Source organism: Pogonomyrmex barbatus, unplaced genomic scaffold (assembly GCF_055798465.1).
Source record: "Pogonomyrmex barbatus isolate J1 unplaced genomic scaffold, ASM5579846v1 scaffold8, whole genome shotgun sequence".
Taxonomy (NCBI): domain Eukaryota; kingdom Metazoa; phylum Arthropoda; class Insecta; order Hymenoptera; family Formicidae; genus Pogonomyrmex; species Pogonomyrmex barbatus.
Genome location: NW_028297182.1, coordinates 8,791,357 through 8,810,495, shown reverse-complemented (window position 1 = coordinate 8,810,495; position 19,139 = coordinate 8,791,357). Strand labels below are relative to the sequence as shown.

General features: G+C 35.0%; 2 protein-coding genes across 20 annotated transcripts in view; one reads left to right on the top strand and one right to left on the bottom strand.

Moving 5' to 3' along the window:
* The window catches only part of LOC105422678 (uncharacterized), a 194,671-nt gene that overhangs the window by 10,522 nt on the left and 165,010 nt on the right, over positions 1 to 19,139 (top strand). For 9 of the 11 annotated variants that reach the window (XR_016141120.1, XR_016141119.1, XR_016141122.1 and 6 more), the window contains exon 2: positions 11,238 to 11,392. Coding sequence is in view for 5 of the 11 variants with exons in the window: in XM_089083985.1 (XP_088940111.1) it covers positions 11,238 to 11,392 (155 nt within the window). In the remaining 6 variants the exon portion in view is untranslated. Of the gene's footprint in view, positions 1 to 2,115; positions 2,630 to 9,574; positions 9,992 to 11,237; positions 11,393 to 19,139 lie in introns of those variants that run through there. The other 2 variants (XM_089083988.1, XR_016141126.1) reach the window with 2 other exon arrangements.
* Hr4 (nuclear hormone receptor 4) overlaps positions 1 to 19,139 on the bottom strand; it is a 176,800-nt gene that overhangs the window by 27,815 nt on the left and 129,846 nt on the right. For 4 of the 9 annotated variants that reach the window (XR_016141114.1, XR_016141115.1, XM_089083947.1 and 1 more), the window contains exon 1: positions 140 to 1,398. Coding sequence is in view for 7 of the 9 variants with exons in the window: in XM_089083947.1 (XP_088940073.1) it covers positions 140 to 416 (277 nt within the window). In the remaining 2 variants the exon portion in view is untranslated. Of the gene's footprint in view, positions 1 to 139; positions 1,399 to 5,945; positions 6,051 to 17,517; positions 18,051 to 19,139 lie in introns of those variants that run through there. The other 5 variants (XM_089083950.1, XM_089083953.1, XM_089083951.1 and 2 more) reach the window with 2 other exon arrangements.

The following is a 19,139-nucleotide window of genomic DNA, read 5'->3' as shown; positions in this document are numbered from 1 at the left end:
TTGAAATGAAATTTGTCAAAGACTTCGAACTATGAAACAGACAAGAAGAAAACACGATGAGGCACTCTATATTATTAGCAAGTATAGCGTGATATCGCTTACAAATAGCAATATTTGTGAAAGTAAGTACGATGTTTACCAAACAGCGATGCATATAAGTTCTTCGTGTTCAAACACATGTAATAAGTGGAATATGGATTGAACTGCGATGCAAAGTAGCGCCGGTCGAGAAAAAAGTAATTCTGGTTTGATGCCATCAAAAAGTCATTGTAGGATTGATGTTCAGACAAGCAGGGGAGAAAATTGATTCCTTGTTGCATTCTATAGAGAGTAGTTAGGTCCATATTTGGATCCCAATCGTGTGGATTCCAATGAAGATTAGTAGCGACGAAAACATTACTTCTCATAGGAAACATTTTTTAAATAATTGTATAAATCCTCATTTGTGATATGATTACTATTAATTAAGTTTCACAAGTATAACAAATATTTATCGTATGAATAACGGCTATTTTTTGATATTGTCTCCTTCCGCTTTTTTTCTTGATTGTACTATTATATTTTTCTCATAAATTGTCTGATTTGATATCAGAAGTCGTTACATCTGTCATATTTATCTATATATTTGTATAAATATAATTCGTGAAAAAAGCAATTCTGTTGTTTTATTCTTGTGTTATGTAAATAAAAATTAGTATAGAGCACTTTGAGCTCATATAAAATATTTCTTCTATTATTTCTTAGTTGTCGATTGATGTTGGCACATAAAAATAGAATTTGATCTTTAGATAATACGTTTGTTTATACATATATATTTCAAATATAATATATAAACACTCAGAAAAAATATATTACTCTCAAAGTATGTATATGATTATGTTTCTGATAAATTGACGTCAAAGATTATTGATAAATCTCGATTAATTAGTCTTATAAAATTAGACTATAATTGCGTAATTATTACGACTCATTTTCTTCTTTTCACACTTTTTTATGATTTTAATAAATCATTTTGCGTAAAATATATGGGTTCGTTATTTCCGCGAAGCGCGAGATAAGCCGTCCGACTAAAGCAACAACGTCACTACTTCTCGTTCGTGGTAGACAAAAATCGCACGGAACCATGCAGATCAAGTAGTACGACGTTGCATTGATCAGCCATATTTTTCTAAATTCTCAATTTTCTTAGTCTAGTATATGCGAATGTCTTTCTACAAATCGATAAATATCTTTTCACAGATATTCTCGTTAGAACGATCATTTCGTGACATCCGCAAGTGCCATTCGCGGCGGTATCGCCGAGTAATTGCGTCGTATACTCGTTGAACTGTGTGACGCTCACGTGCGGCGGCGGTGGCGGTCGAGAGGAAGATCAATGATTCCGCGAGACACCGCGGGTCACGGCATCAGCCGCCGGAGCGTACGTTCTCCTCGGGAAATCGGTGCGCGTGTCGTTCGCGTGACTTCGCGATACTGCATCCGGACTTCCGATCCTGTATCATTGAGGATCGGGGATCTGCGTTTGATCTACTTCCCCTTCTCCAGCATTCTCATCTCAGATCGAACATCACTCCGTATCGTCATCAATGCAGTCTCTGACCTTTAAACCGACCGTAGGTCGAGGGTCATTGGTATCAGTCGCGTTTACGAGCGCATCGAAAAATCGATGCAGCTCGGTGATGCAGCCGCCGCGGCAACTCCACGCTGTGGTGATGCGACGCGCGCGCGTGCTACCAACGGGTAAGACATCAACGTTGACGACAATGACGACGATGTTGTCGTCCTCGACGCGACTTCACCGCCTGGTCGTCGACTCGCCTGTGTGTGTGCGCTCGGGTCTTCCATCACCCTTCGTTCTCCGTTCAGTTTCGGGGGAATCCTTCGTTCGTCCGCGCTTTTCGTTTTTCGCGGGCACCGCTTGCGACGAGCGCGCGACGACGGCCGCGTGGTTACGCGGGTTCAGGCGAAACCGAACTAGCATCGTTGCACGTCCGGGACGACCGCGTGGGTTGATATTCAACCCTGCACCACCAGCAGCAACCGTTCCAACCCCCTCCTGCCCCCTGATCTCCCTCTCCTTTCTCTGTCTCTCTCTCTCTCTCTCTCTCTCTCTCTCTCTCTCTCTCTCTCTCTCTCTCTCTCTCTCTCTCTCTCTCTCTCTCTCTCTCTTGGACTTGGTTTCCCCCGAGCTAGCTAGCGACTCCGTCGCCGCGCCACCCACGTCTCAACCTCTGCCCTCACGTCAGTACCTGTCCTCCTCCTGCCTCATCCTCTTCCCGTCGATCATTCGAAAGTTGCTTATAAAGATGCGGTAAGAAGGACGATCGCGTAAAGATCGCTTACTTCATTGACGTAACGCGTTGTTGTTATAATTGAATAAAAAAAGTGGAGAGACGGAAAAGAGAAGAACAGAGCGCGAGAGAAACATGCGGCGAGATACGCGCGCGCGCGCAGTATGGGAAACTGAATCAGGAAACTGAATGAAGAGCGTGAATGGTGGCCAGGATGTGCGTCGGAGGGCTGATGATTGAGCTATTGGAGCTACACATTATCGTTCAAGCGAAATTATGTATTAATGAGCAATGCAAATACGTCACGATTTATTCTTTACACAAGCACGAAACAAAAGGTATATACGTGACTGTCTATAGGTCTCTTTCGCTATAAATAGAAAAGGGAGAAATCTTTATTCAAAGAAAATGCTATCTTATCATATCTAAGAATTCATTAAAGATAGAGAGGTTTCTTGCTACGTAACGATAGTCTTCAATAGATTAAATTGCTGTAAAGCTGTAAAAAAAAAACAGAATTATCTGTTATTTTTCTTTTTATCATATAACGTGACTAATTGAAGATAATTTACTGGTAATAAAAATTATATATCAATATTATGCTATAGTGTTTTCTATAGCATTATTTTTACTATAATCGTTAAAGAGCTTTTGTTATTGTTTTCAAAATATTATAATGGTCTTGTGTGCGCAAGTCACTTTTAGATACAATAAAATGACAATTTCGATTATGATGCAGGCGCATCGTATTAGTATACGATATAATGAAAAATGTATAAGGTTAGAGAGAAGGGGATATGCAGTAAATCAGCTGAGAAAAATATAAATACCGTTAAGCTAAAGTTATTTTACAAAGGATATAGTAAATTGGTTGTGTATTATTTAGTTCTATCGTCATAATTACCAATTTCTATTATGATAGTTATCAATTTCTCGCGTGATTAAATATATTATAAATATGTAAAACATCAATGTGCAAATATAAAATTTAAATTATGTAATATATTCAAAAAGTTATGCGAGTTATTACCATACTGATTTAAGAATATATTTTGCGATATATTTATGCGTCAAATTCTTTGTAACGAAAATATTAATCATTATTTTTACAAGAAATAAAATTAATTAAATATACTTTACTTATTTATTAATTAAATATAATTAAAAATGTTTATAAATTTGCATAAATATAATAGAAATAGTAATTAATTGACTACAAATAGCATTAAGCATATTAAAAATAGCATTAAGAAATAACAATTTTTTTTAATAAAAAAAACAATACACATGCATATTTACTTGTATTTATCACAATCATATTTTTATGCTTTATGAAATGGAAAGATTAATCGCATTCTATTAGAGCAATTTCTCATTCGCTATAACCATATATTGTAAAAATCAATATTATTGTGTACCAAATTCCGCTCTTACCAGGTGATAAATAATCTTTACACCTGAACATTAGTCAGTTTTACAATTCAAGTAATCTTGATATATAAAAAAATCAACCAATACATCATAATTAGCTCGACAATGATATATAATCCTTTCCCGTGGTGATTATGTCAATCATTAGAATCGGATCTAAATGCTAAGCTTATATCTCCAGTCAATCTTTAACAGCTTGTATTTATAATTATGTTTCTGTTGAAAAACTTGATTAAAAATAGTCTTGAAATATGACACGATTTAATAAATTCTTTAAGAGTTAATTTGATATTCCGTTGTGCTGTCTTTGCAATCGAGATTCGATTAAATTATTGAACTCATAATTATTGATTTTTCATTATATAATTTCCCTTCTCTCTTGAATAACAATCTCGAAATAATAATAACAAACTAATTTACATAGTTTTTCAATTAAAACAATGATAATTTTTATTATTTAAATAACAGATTTAATAAATCTTCTTAAATATTGAAATAATTAATCCTCCGTCTGAAATCTAGTTCTTCGTTAATTGTAATGTACATTTTTATTTATTTACATATATCAACTATTAAAACCATTAAAAAGATTCTCTCATTAATAAGATGCAAAATGTGTAATGACAAATTATTGAAATATAAGATTGAAATATAAGCAACAGAGGTGTATTGGTATATATTTGGTGTATATTTATTTGTTAAATATTTCATAAACTGTCTAACGTACAGCCGTAATGCTCATTATTATATGCAAAGTTGTTATTATATGCAAGTACATTATTATATGCTGCGCATCGTGTTATTGTTTGCAGTTTTGAGTTGGCAGATAGCAACGCGTGTCACTTCATGTGTCGTATTATCGAAACATGATCAAGTACCAGAAGACGTGAAATGTAATTATGTCCTACAAATAATTAACTATTCATATCACAAGTTAATGATCTTTAATACATTTATTGTCGCAGAAAAAACTAAGTGTTCAATTTTTAGAATGAAAGAACAAAGCACCTTCTAAGAAGATATTGAACATATATGGACGATTTAAATCAATAAATTATGGATAGCGAATTTATTAACAAGATTAATATTTATATATCTATTTATAGGTTATTTATCGATGCAGGGTACTATGCGCGGTTTATAGGAAAATTATAGGAAAATTATTAGTTGTCTTTTACGAGTCAGAACGAGTTGTTTTTTTATTGCGACATTTACACGTAGTCAATATATTCTCTTTAATGATTAGATTTAGAAGTAGATATTTTAATTTTTCGACGAGTTATAAATATTTGCTCATTGTTTCCAAATTTCAAAGCATGGAATATTACGAATCGTTGGATTAAAATAAGGGAAAATGTAATATCGATCGATGTTTGTTAATATGTTTATGCCATTCATACATATGAAATATATTACGCATGCAACATTCAGTTTCGATTATACATTTTCGTAATTGCGTTAATTATATATTGTAAATTTGATCTTTCCAGTTGATCGTGATTTACAATGTTAAAGATCTTTTGATATTCTCTCATAGAGTTTAGATTCTCTTTGTGTAGATGCGTGTTTATAAATATAAATAAAAGATAAATCAAAATTATTTTAATAAATTTAGTCAATAAAAAAACATTTTCATAATTGTTAATTATAATTATTTTTATAGTAAATAATTACTTTTATCCTAATTTATCCTTATTTATATTATCATATTCATTTTTATTTAAGAACTTGATTTTATATCAAGATATTTAAGAAAAGATCCAATAACTATCTTATCGTACATCGTAGAATGTATGCAATCGTAATATGATAATATTTTAATAGCGTCAAGTTTTATAATCGTTTCACATGTTTCTATTCACTATATAAAATTTTATTTTGATTTTGCTTTATCTTATACGCTTTTTAATACGAGATTCGTGTAACGAGATATGATCTTGTTTTATTGATTGCATCTCTTTTCTTTTTGTCTCATTACGAGCGATCGCTATGAATCGAGATACTCGTTCAAAGATGAATGTATATGCATAAGTTAAATAAAACATAAAGAGATAATAATGTGTTACAAGTATGTGAAAGATATCGAGATAATTCTGCGGAAGAACTTTTTATATCCGGCAAAAAGCTTCCTGCGCTAAAGTTAGTATTAATTCTATTAAATGTTAATTCATCACAGATGGGGCTTTGTCTAAATACTATAATGTACCTCCGAGATATTCTTACCGTCGCTACTACATCGGGAGTCGACCTTTCTCCTTTTCAACTTGAGGTCTTGAAACAAGCTCATGTTGTCTATCTCACACGGGCTGCTCGGAAGGGTCATAATTCCTGGAAGCAGAAAACGATAAGGATCAGCCTTGTTTGCTAAAAATTACTCGTAACAGGTTGATGTAATTTATTTATAAATAATTCTAATTTCGTGGAAATAATTAACAATGACTTTAAATAATAACATAAATTTAAGTAAATTTAAATATTTGATACATCAATAAATTAGTAATATTTTCATATGCTGTGTAAAAATAATCTTTGTGTTTATTTCAAAATTAAGTTTGAGATCAAATAAATTATGAATCGGTTTTTATTAATCGCATATGTATTCAGTAAATAAATGATCTCATTTTTACTATGCAAAACAAAGTGAAACTGAATTCTTAACTATGTCTAGACTATGAATACAATTTAATTAGTTACTGCGAATAATTGAATAAACAATTGACTAAATGATACAAAAAAAAAAAAATCATAAAAGTTATATATTAATTTTTTCATCATATTATACCTTAATCAAAAATGATATCACTTTTTCCCATATTCTTTTAATATAATAACGACAAAAATGCTAAATGGTTTTGCGATGAGTTCAACGTCTATCCGTCATATCGGGAACCATATCATTCGAGCATGCGGAAAAAAAATTTGCACTCGGCGGAAACGTCCACATTTTATTTTCTCTTCCGCACAATTTGCCTATCTATCGGATTCGTTTCTTCTCGTATGCAATCGGCAGTTATCTCTCTCGCGTATGAGCGGGTAGTTATCGGCTATTGCGGGGTCGGGAATGGACCGCGACGTGAAAGTGCGTGTGCGGACGGACGCACGCGTTCGTGGCGATTACAGCAGAACGCATAGCTCGCCATTAACCCCGCTTTAGCCGGCAATAACGTACAATTGGATCGGTCGCATGGCGATACATGTTTGATCGTTTTCACCGCGATGCGAAATCGTCGTCTTCGTTTTTATGGGGTTCTCGGGGAGATCCCGTCCCCCGTCGACGTACACTGTACCGTAATGGAATAATTAGTGGCGCGGTGCCCCAGCGGGTGCCCCCACTTCTTCGGCCGCTGACGCAGCGAGATCGGCTTGCAGCTCGAGTTTTTACGAGCGCGTGTGTTCGTTTCGGTCTTGCGCTAGACGAGACTAGATCTGACGAGAGAGAGACGACTACGGGTGAAACGGGGGTCATTTTAATAATGCGACGCCGGCGATAATAACAAATCGCGCTCGCCTTATCGTAGCTCGCGGGGTCGGACGGCGAACAATTTGCGCCGACGGCCGTGCGGAGAGAGAGAGAGAGAGAGAGAGAGAGAAAGAGAGAGATCGGATGTCTAAGCGGTTTTATGACAGCGCCCTGACCTAACTGCCGCGGGTCGTTTTAATAAGGGCGATGATGTACGCGTCAATCGTGCGAATTTTTATGCGCCGCCCCGTTCGTCTCTTTGTTCCGAGAAATGCAAGCATTGGGATTCGCATTATTCCAACAGTATTTGCGCTTTATGGTACATTTCGCGTTTGGGTTGTCTCTATCTCTTACTGTAATTTTTCCCTTCCGTTTTTCGGACCTTTATATCATATTTATATTATATTTGTTCATTCCGTGTGCAACAAGTATTACATAATGTAGCTAAAATAGACACAAAAGAGACGTCAAAGAGAGAGGAGTGTTTGATGATTTTGATTATACGTTTTAATTGTTCCTCTTCATAAAATCATATTACATATAGTATGTAGGAGGAATTGTTTTGAATATATAATAGACAATTTTGAGTAGCAATATTTTAAAGATTAATTTTATATAAAAAAGTCTTAATTTTTCGGACAGAAATATGATCGAATATTCATTTATAATCTATAATATTTTGTTTGGCATAATAATGTTTCGTACAAAGCTTTTAAAAAAGATTATATCATTCTTATAAAATACAAATTTGCGATATACGCAAGTTTTTTATTCATATTACAGTCTATATTAAATGGAACTTATTTTTTGAAATGTTAAATTACTTTATATAAAAATGTGTAATCGATCCTATGATAAATTTCGATTACGCTTCTATAAAAACATTTAATGATTACAAAAAACATTTGCATTTAATGATTACAAAGTACATTTTTAGGCATTACTTTTAGTGTAAGCTGTTTCTGATTTAGAGTTTCAGATTCAAACAATCCCGGAATTTACTCGGAAAATTGGACGTGATATATCTTCATTAACGTTCTTAAGTAGAAGTAACTTATGCTTAGAAATAGAAGTAACATACGTTTCGTGTTAATTGAGACAATAACAAAATATCATTCAAGGAATCTTGAACGAAAGCTCTATGCAAACTCTCATTTATATTGCGAATACGGTCAAATTTTACATTTGAATAGCATTTTGCATTCAAATTTCAAACACTTGTATTTCTTTATAATCTTGTTACGTCTATGATACTGGCATTATCATTTGCATTTTAATAATGTACTTGATATATCATTTTATTATCAAAAATTATAATCTTATATTTTTTTATTTAATAGAATAATCTTTTTTTAATATGCTACATTTGTTTTATTGTAAATCTTAATAATATTTCAAATAACGTTTATAATATTATCATTGACACATTTATATTGCGGAACGTTTGTTTGCCAAGATGAAGATATAGGAAAGAGAAGTTCATTAAAGTAGACACTTCGAGACACGAGAGCATTTCTATTTGTTTTCACCGTGCAAACTTTGTTCAACTAATCTGAGTGACATTAATATTTCGTAACATTGTCTATCTCCATTTCAAAAGTTGCTTATTCTAGCATGCCATAGAACTTCTTGCAGCTACTCCTACAAGTCCGCTCAATTGTAATCTTAATTGCAAGAGATAGCTATACTATAAGTAAGCTTTATGTTTAATTAATATCGCTCAGCAAATTGTCTAATAATTTAGTTAGTTTAGTTGTTATTGTTATTCATAGTTTCTCAGAGCATATTTAAAGTCTTTTTTATGTATATTTTTTTTATAGAGTAATTTAACATAAAATATTTGCAGTATCATTGAATGTGTCTGATCATTAAATAACTTAATTCAATATATCTATCACTTAGTTCAAATATATTTTAACATAGGACACAAATTCAACATTAATTAAAAAAGTTTATTTATAAATGAAAAATTAATTAAGAATTAGAAAATTGGAAGATACATTAGCAGTCAAATCAAAAAGATAATTCGATCTTTAAAATAAAAGTAATTACAAACAAGATTCGTAGAATCGGGTCAATAAAGATTCTATACTAAAGGGATCAGATATATGTATGAATATCCATTCACAAGGGGCGGTCAGCCGCGTAAGTGATGTGAACGACGCTTAATCAGCCGCGCGGGCGTCGGTACGCGTGAGCGACGCTAGATGGCACGTTAGAGCAGCGAGAGGCGGCAGAGCGCATCCACGTTGCTGCGAGGCACGCATGTGCATGCACCCGCGCGCGCATACACCTCGCGACGCGCGCGCGCGCGCGCACACACACACGCACGCGCGCACACGTACACGCGCGGTACACCAGCGCGGGGTCCTTGCTCCCTGCCGTATGTGGGTCAGCAGTCTCTCACACACGTCGCTATTCTTGCGTAACCAATGCATGCATACGGTCGCCGTGGACGAGCGCGCGCGCACAGGAGAGTAGCACCGCGACTATACGTGCACACATCGAGACGGAAAGTGCAGCCAATGTACTAACCTACGACGGTCTCCTCTTGAGAGAGGCCGCCCGGCGCTCGGAACTTGGCGCTCGGCACGTACATATGTGCACTTGCCGCGAGTGCAAGAGCGCGGCCGTTGGGCGCGAAGCCACGCAAGCTCGTCTATCTCGGGCGAGCTTTTTTCAGTTTCGTGCTACTTGTACAGTTCGTGGTATTTTCTTCGCGTGTTCGCGCGAAAACCCATGTACAAACCACGTCGTATTTCCCTGCAGGCGGGCAGCTTTAACTCTCTAATGGGCTTTGCACTCCTTTGTAAATAGTCTTTTTGAAAAATTCTCCCGGAATTGATTAATCAGTATCAATATATAAGATCAATGTAACAGTACATAATATTTCGTACAATTTTCTCGGTTTATCAGATTTTTTTTTTTTTATATATTTATATAATATAATTCGATGCTGTTTTTTTATTTGTTGGAAAAAAAATGTGTAGCAATTATTTTTTGATTATTGATTTACAGAAATATTAATTAAAAGAATAAATTTAGGACACATATATGCTTGCAATAATACAACTGTAATTTTTTTAAGGAAAATGATATATTATATATTATTTCATACTCAGTACATATCCGATAAATTCATATTTAGTGAATGTATTTATTATTTTTCGAGATATTCGCGACGATCATATATGCGAGGAAAATTTGACGGAAGTTTACGCTTACGTCATGTTATACGGAAAGTTTATTAACACCTTTCACGTCCTTCTTTATCCCGTGTTTATATTCTTTAATAGAAAAGGTTACAACTTTCTATTTCGTATAAACTGTCAACGTCATAATCAATAATCCGGCTAATACTACATATATTGAATACTACTTTGTACCACTGCAGATAAATGTAATCAAATATACATTAACAATGATAAATTGTCTATGTCATAATTTCATAGTATTTTTAATCGTTTGTAGCATCAACAATTAAATTATGGTTCAATCATTATTCAATCATTATTCTTTGTATACATGCAACCTTTTTTATATGTCGATATTATATAAACTTATAGAAATTAATAGAGATTTATTATTAAAATATTAAAATATTTAATATATATATATATATATATATATATATATATATATATATATATATATATAAATTCCACATTATTCTATTCAAAAAGTTGATTGTCATTATTATGTGCAGTAATGTTGTGTAACAATTCAGTTATTGTGGCAACAGAGATACAATTTTATCTTTGTCGATTTAAATATGATTTATATATGTTTTTTTACGCATATTTTAGATAAATTTTCTCAATTAAAAATTTTTTTGACCATTTCAAGAATCGGTTCCACTGAATTTCATTTGTGGAGTAAGACATCTGATATTCTATACCACGTAGATTTTACCGCTATGAGGGCCGCGCGAATGGTGAAAGTGACTCTCCCACGCCATGACATCCTAGGTCTATAACTCCCCCACTTTTGTGCCCGTGTCCGCTTCTCCGTATCTTCTAGATGAAGTCTCTCTCTCTTTTCCTTTTTTGTTACAGTCCTCATCGGAGGGCACCGTGTGGTTAATAGTCCCCGTACGAAAACGTATAATCAAATTCTCGCAACAGCCAGACATACACAAGTGTAAAGGTCTCGATTCAAAAATCGAGGAAAAAGCAATTCATAAAGATGAAAAATTTTACAAGTCAGACAGGTAAAAACGTTATTTGGAAGATATTTTTTATTTTAGCTATCATAAATTTTGAGCTTCTGATTCTGTGCTGGATCTATGATATTATATAAATGTTATTGCACATTTGCAAGGTTTATAAGGATAATTCTCTATAAGTTTTTATTTTTTACCTTTATATATCTTTATATATATATAACAATATTTTTATGTAGAAAAGATCTATCTAATGCAGAGGAAATTCTATATACAGAAAACTACTTGCCAGGGAAATAAGTAATTTTAATCCTTGCTATAGATATAAATAGATATACATGATATACTTGTTTAATATTATTTCTCTATATATTTCTTATTTCTTATATATTATTTTTATATATATAAGATTCTTATATATTTTAAATTACGAACTTAAAAATATTCGAGTTTCCGTGAAAGTGTATATAGACTAGTCTAATGAATGTAATCTTATCTGTCCTCATGCGGCACCGTTATGTGAAAAGATAAATTAGTACTTATCTAAGCAGACCCACATGGATATATGACAATGTCTCGTCTTTTAGCATACCTTAATATTGCTTATCGGCAGAAAGGGGTCATCATACATGGTATTTCGTTTCTTAACGGAATTAACACTAACGAAGAAGATTCGTGCGATGAATACGACCTGGTATGTAGCGTCAACATTGACATGTTAACAGATTAAAACGCTGTTTGAGATAAAATACTAACATATGATAGATCTTACAACGTTGCTGTTGAGTCATATTTCTTTCGATTCGTGTTATCGTAGCTTTTAAAACGAAACGAGTTTTATCAAAATTTATATTTATAATTTGCAGGAATTTATACGCTCACAAAAGACATTTTGTTTTAACAAAATGAGAAAAATGTATATTAATATATGAAATAAAAAAGATTGCTGATTTTTCGAATATTATTACTTTTGATGTACACATTTTGGTTCTTTAAAAAGTCAATAAAAATATTACAGATAATTTATTTCATTGAAATTTTTGTGAATTCGATTTATATAAGTTAAAAACGAAAGAATATTTTACTACTATTGTATATTAATAGTTGTTTCTCATGTGCTACTGATATATTATGTCAGTACATAGACGACTCAATTCGCATACTTAAAAGATCAGATTCCTGATCACCTTGTATCGTTGTCACAATGTAGAACCAGCTGCTCTCAGAATTTAATCTCGATCTCGTTCATCCATTCTTTTTCTTGACAACGAGCAAGCAAATCTCTGCTTCCGTGAACGTCCATCATAAAATAGACGCAACAGTAAATGACCGATCCAATATCGTAAATTCAGGTAAATTCAAATTTTTTAAAATTAAAAACATTTTCTTCAATCTTTTAAGTATCGAAGTATAGAAACTTTTTGGATAAAAAAAATCATATTCAATTATAAATGTAATGAAATATTATACGTATGTATTGAAACAGACGAATTTTTTAATGAATTATCATTAATTAACTTCAAATGTCCGTATTTCAAGTAAAAATTGATTGATAATCACAATACGGAAGAGTGGATATAATTACAATTGTATATTGATAATGAAGCAATTATTATTCACAAAAAACACACCTAAATAAAGAACTGCGATATTACATTATCTTGTACATAGAAATAAATATAGAGATACAACGGTCATTCACCGGGATGCACCTATTCCACATCACGTTATCTCAGTCCACTTTGCTCAGAACGCAATTCTTATAAGAAAGTTCTTGATACAGAGCGATGAATGCGGCAATGACGTTCATTTCTATAAACTTCCGCCGCGGAAGAAAGAATCCTCGCGCACGGCCAGCCGGGACTCGTCGGAGAGGTTTCTCCTTTACGTTTACGCGACAATGGAGCTCCGTCTACGGAACAACAGAGATATTGTCTCGCAATTTGTTCTGAGAGTAAGAGCGAAGAAAGAACTGTGGCGAATTGTAGATGGAAATGGAGACACCCGGTATGTGCATGTCAGATGCTCGGGTAAGCAGTGAGAACGTCCAGTGAGAGTCGGTGGCTCGGTACGTTGAACCTTCGTAGTGAAAGTTTCTATTATAGCACTGGCCTTACCTTACTTTTCCTACGGTAAGTTCTACCGTGTTGTGTCATAAGCACAACGAGCGAGCGCACGTCGCGATGAAGGATCTGGAGCCATTCCGTCCGTTCCTTCACGACGTCGTCGTCGACGCGGGATTTAACGGAACATCGCTGAGTAATGTTTGTCACCTTTTTTTCGAGTGCGGAAGTCGCATTGTTTGTCAGATTTCTAACGTCGTCGAACGGGACAGAGTGTTTTTCCGATAACGATAATTTTCGTTCGCGTTCGTAAACACGCGGACGATGTAATAAACATTTTATTTTTTTATAATATCTAACTTAAAATCGATAGTTTACGGTCTTTCATTGTTTTCCTTGTTATACAAAACAGGAACTATAAATGTTCTTGAACTGGAGAGAAATAATACTGTTCTTTTTCCGTAATGTAACGAATGTAATAAAAATAACATTATTTGTATCACACATAATTTCAAGGAATGTTGAGGTACTGCTTTTTTAAAATTTAAGAAAGTATAATAGATCGAAGTCTGCAGAGATCAATCGTCGATCACGTTGAATCGGCTGTAGCGCGATACGGTTCGCCGATTCGACATTGCGGAAGTTGCAAACGCAGCGCGATTACTTGCCCCCCTTTTATTCGCTTAGTCACTTTCCGACTTTCTTCGAGACTTACGCCGTGCTGGCCGCGTGAGTGGTTTAAAGAACGCTATAATGATGATTTGCCATGAAATGTTGGCACCAATTCTAAAAGACACATTACGAATCTAATTTTTACACGAAACGATAATAAATGAATTTTTAAAGGAATGTTTAGCAATAATATTTATTTCACAGTGCTATATAAATAGAATCGTGTCTTTTTCAAATTAATAAAAAAAGCAAGTTTTATACGAAACGTAAATTTAAAAATATATCTTTTTTTATACAAGACGAAATTCGTAAAATTATTATTAATATACAGTTTAAATATCTTCTTGGAAAATACGTTTCAAATTATTCTAAAGCAAATTTTTATTCATGGATGTTTCTGTGGTACTGTCTAATTTATATTTCATTTTATCTTTTGAAATTATATATATTCTCAGACGTATTTTGTAACATAAAATACTATTTCATGGTTTTTTTTTGCTTTATTCTGTCGATATACTCATAATTCTTCATATAAAACTAACACAGTAAAATTTATCTAACTTGACGCATATGCACCGCGATAAAAACGCGATATATATAAATTTTTCATTAAATTTATACAAAAAAAAAAAATCCAAGTCGAGGTGTAGCCATAGCTACACTAAGGCTAAGCGCTCCGAGATGCATTCGTGTCAAGGCATGGTTTATTTTTTTTATAATATAACACAAGGTATGATTCATATCGGTGACGACAGGACCGAGCGACGAAATCAACGAATCATAATTCCGTCGGATCGACACGATGCACAAATTGCAACACGCCGCGGAACGCATCTGTTAACGCGGTTGCAATTACGACAACGCAGGAAACGGCCACGGCGGTGGTAAACAGCCTCGTTGGCATTCGTGAAAAATCGTGAGTTCCTGCCGCATGCGAAAATGCACGCCAAGTCCGCGAAGCTATGCGTGTTACGACATTTATAACGCAAACTGCAGTCCCGGGTGTAGTTTCCTAGGTCAGAAGGCTGGCGAGATTTAATGGAAAAATTTTAGCGGAAAAAATTATCGGTAATCAAAAAGGATTTATATGATTATGAAAATAATACTTCCTCTATATAGATCGTACTGATAAAATTTTCTTTAATCCTATCCTTAAACTAGAATTGATTTTCATTGGAAGCCTGATCTTTGAATAATGAATGGAAAGGAAAAGTTCCTGAAGATTTATTTTTAAGAGAAGATGAACGACAAAAAGTTCTATTTTTTAAAAGTTAATCTTCAATGTAATTTATTTGAAAAATTATATATATAATTTATATAATTATCTAATGTATATAATTTGATTTAGATATACTATAATGAAATATATATATATAGGAAAAGATTTCATATTATTTATTTAAAATAGAACATTTCACAGAATAGAATATTTCACATTAAACGGTAGTGGTATTTAAATCGTACAAGAGTATTTTAATTACCTCATAATAAGAAATAATAAGAAAGAATAAATTTCGTGCTTCTTTAAATGCGACAAAAGTCTTAAATCAATTCACTAAAAAAGAGAACTTGTGAGAATTCCCACAATTGAATCATTCGTTTCATTTTAATTTTTCTTTCCGCCACTATAAGTAAATGTTAACAACAAATCTCGCAGTCGAGTCTCTGTTGCAATCTGGAGCAAAAGTTCGCGTGACGTTCCCATCAACCTCGGCAGAATCGATTGCGCAACATATCGGCGATAGCGATCGCGTGTAATCTGTCGGAGAAAACGCGACGAAGATGGGTTACGCTTTGAGGCAAAATTGCAGATTGATTTTCCTTGTTTCCTTCGATTCCAAATGTGTCGCGCGCCCGCGCTCTGTGAATATCGCGCTGATCAAATAAAATCGTATCGACCATCACGGTCGAATGGACACGGGGATTAATATTTATTGGACATTCTTATATATATATATATATATATATATATATATATATACTATGCGAGAATCAGTCGTGTCGAGATATCGCATTCTGCGCTCGGTCGGGGAATAACCGCGGAGTTGGATATTTTTGCGACGCGCGCGGGAGAACATTCTCGATTTGGCGTGGAATTTCGTCGGGAGATGAGATGAGGTAAATGAGATTTCGGCTCGGCGAATGCGATTAGTTAGAATTCGCGCCAGTATGACGGTTCGTCAACGCGGCGGTAGGGTATCGGTTTTCGCTCTTGGATCTCTCGTCGCCGAACGGACGGAAGCGAACGCGGAAGCAACGGGCGGCGCTTTTTCGCGCATTCCGCGCCGACACGCTACCAACGCGGACCGACGTGCAATTGTGATTTGTAATTAGCGAAGCGTGCAATTGTGAAATCGTGTCGCGGTGTTATTGACCCGACGGGGACGCCGACGAACTGACACTTCGTTGCACCTCGAAAATCAATTCCAGCTCGGCAGAACTTGCCTCGTTACCGGTCGCTGGTTTCTACTTAAACAGTTCCGCGCGCGGAACGAACAACTTGTGCTTGTCGATGCGAATGGTCAGATAATTTGTACGGAATTCACCCTTTGATCGAAGCGCGAATACAGTGTAGATGATCCAAGTAGAAATCATCGGGAATTGTTTATAAATTTTATCGTGCATGCATATATCGACTTTCTATTGTAACTATGACGTATATAATTTTCAAGAACAATATTTTTAAATAAGCGAGCAGTTTCGACTTTTGAAATTCATTAAGACATTTGATAAGAAGTAATTCTATGATATTTATTCTTGACTTATCTCAGAATTGCATTATCTCAGAACTTCAAAAGTTGAAATTGCTTATTTATTTAAAAATATTTTTCTCGAAAATTATTTTATTTAACGTTTATAATAACATGTGACAAAAATGTATTTTATATTTTGATTTTCTTCCGTGAAAAATTGTTTTCCCGCCAATACTCGAACTTCATGTATTCAATATTATATGTAATACGATAAATATTTGAATGTGAACGCAATATGCGGTAAGATCGCGTTTCAACGAATGTCAGATATTCAAATTTATTCAAATTTATTGGGATAACTTTTGTTATGTCGGTCACTGATACAAATTTCATCGTAGAGAAAGTTCTGTTTCACTGATGTAAGTGTAATTTGATATACCCATAGCTACATCTACTGGAAATGTCACACGCTCTATCGTTTTCACGAGGTACATTATATCATGCCACGTGTAAACTTTATCGTACAAATATAAAAATAACGCGACAAAAAAAAGCTCCTTTGAAAAAGTATGCATTGACAAATTTGCATTTAAATTTGATACGCTATAACTATTTCATATAAATTTAATTTCATACAAATTCTTTGTTATTTTTTACTTTGTTACTATACGCGACTCGAGCAAAATCTCGAGCAAATAGTGCTTCACAAGTTAGAATCACGATTGCAAGAGCGAAATGGTCCTACCTTGGAGGACACTCATCTTCGCGCACACGGAAGAGTGCCGACCTTGGAGGACACTCATCTTCGCGCACATGATATCGTCGCGGTGACAACGGTGATTCAGAATAAAGTCAAGCAAACTATGGGAACTCCCTCTCGGCAGGTAATGCTTCGTGCTGCCAACTCCAATCACGGTCACACACCAATCTACGATCCATACCGTATTTCGAATTCTTCGTTTCAAGAATTCACACCAATGCTCGCACAGAGTCGCGAGATAAACGGCAATATTTCGCGCATGCCCGTCGTTTCTTCACTACATTTCAACACTACGCGATCGAATGATCGTGGTTTGGAATTAACGAAAATTGGGATTGGGACAAAAAAGCAAACGGAGTTTGTACTATTAGGTTATCGAATCTACGACGAAGACTACGATCGAGACTACGAGAGAACGATTGACGATTCCGGACACGGAGAATCACGCGCGGAACTTCCGCCGCGACGCCGAGGTAGAGGGGCTCCCGCAGGCCCCGGAAGAGAACGACGCGCGGAGAAGCGCGATGTGAACGCGTCGCGCGGCCCAAACTTTTTGGGGCAGCCGGTCGCGAGAGCGTGCGGGCCATGCGATCCGCCAAAGTCGTGGATCGGCCGTCGTGGCTCGGTAGTGGTGGTATCGGTGACCTCGATACCAACCGAGGCCCTCCAATCCCAACGCCCAATGCCAAAAAACCGACACGCGTGCGTGCGTGCGTGCGTGCGTACGTGTACACGTCGGGAACTTTCACTCTCTCGAGCGTTCCTCGCGATACGAGAAACATTAGTGGCCAGCGATCCCTTCCCTGGGAGCAGTCATTTGAGTTTTTCACGATTTTCAGTAGAAACAAACAAAATAGAAAGGAACGAAAATTTTGTCAGAAAGATCGATCTTACGATCCGAGTTATCTCGTTTATGTGCGAAATGACGGAACGGCCCTAACGGAATTAAACGAGATTTAAAAACGTCAATTCTGTGCGCGAGACTTTCTCTTCTTTCGAGATGCTCGATGAATCATGTTGGTGTTGGTTTGGACACGTGCTTTGGACATTTAAGAGGACAATCATATATAAATCAACGGGTGACGTTGAAAAAAATGGAGATTTGATGATAAAATTATGTTTGAAAAATTAGATCTCATTATCAAATGGCAGATCGTACTTCTTTAGAAAGAAATATTGGTGATGAATGGATCGAAGTTGTTCAATCATTATCATAATCAGATTTTTCACTATTTGTATGATGTAATATATTTAGTACATCAATATTTATTTATTAGGCGAAAACGAATCTTCTGTCTATGTATGTGTGAATATGTATGAAGGATGGACAAAGTATCTTGATTTTTATTTTTAGTCAAACGATGATCTCAATTATAATATGAGAATACAGCAAATGCAGTTCCCCACGAGTGTAGTCTTTTACGTTAATTGATGAATGAGAACAACATAGTCCGACGACAAATTCATATGTCATTGAAAACACCTAAAAAGAACGAAGGTCAAGGATGGCAAGAAGCGATAAAACTTTCGTGAAGATAAAGATATGCCAAAAAACCGGTAATTTTTTTATATAATTATGGTTTCTCTAGGCTAAATCATTTATCGAT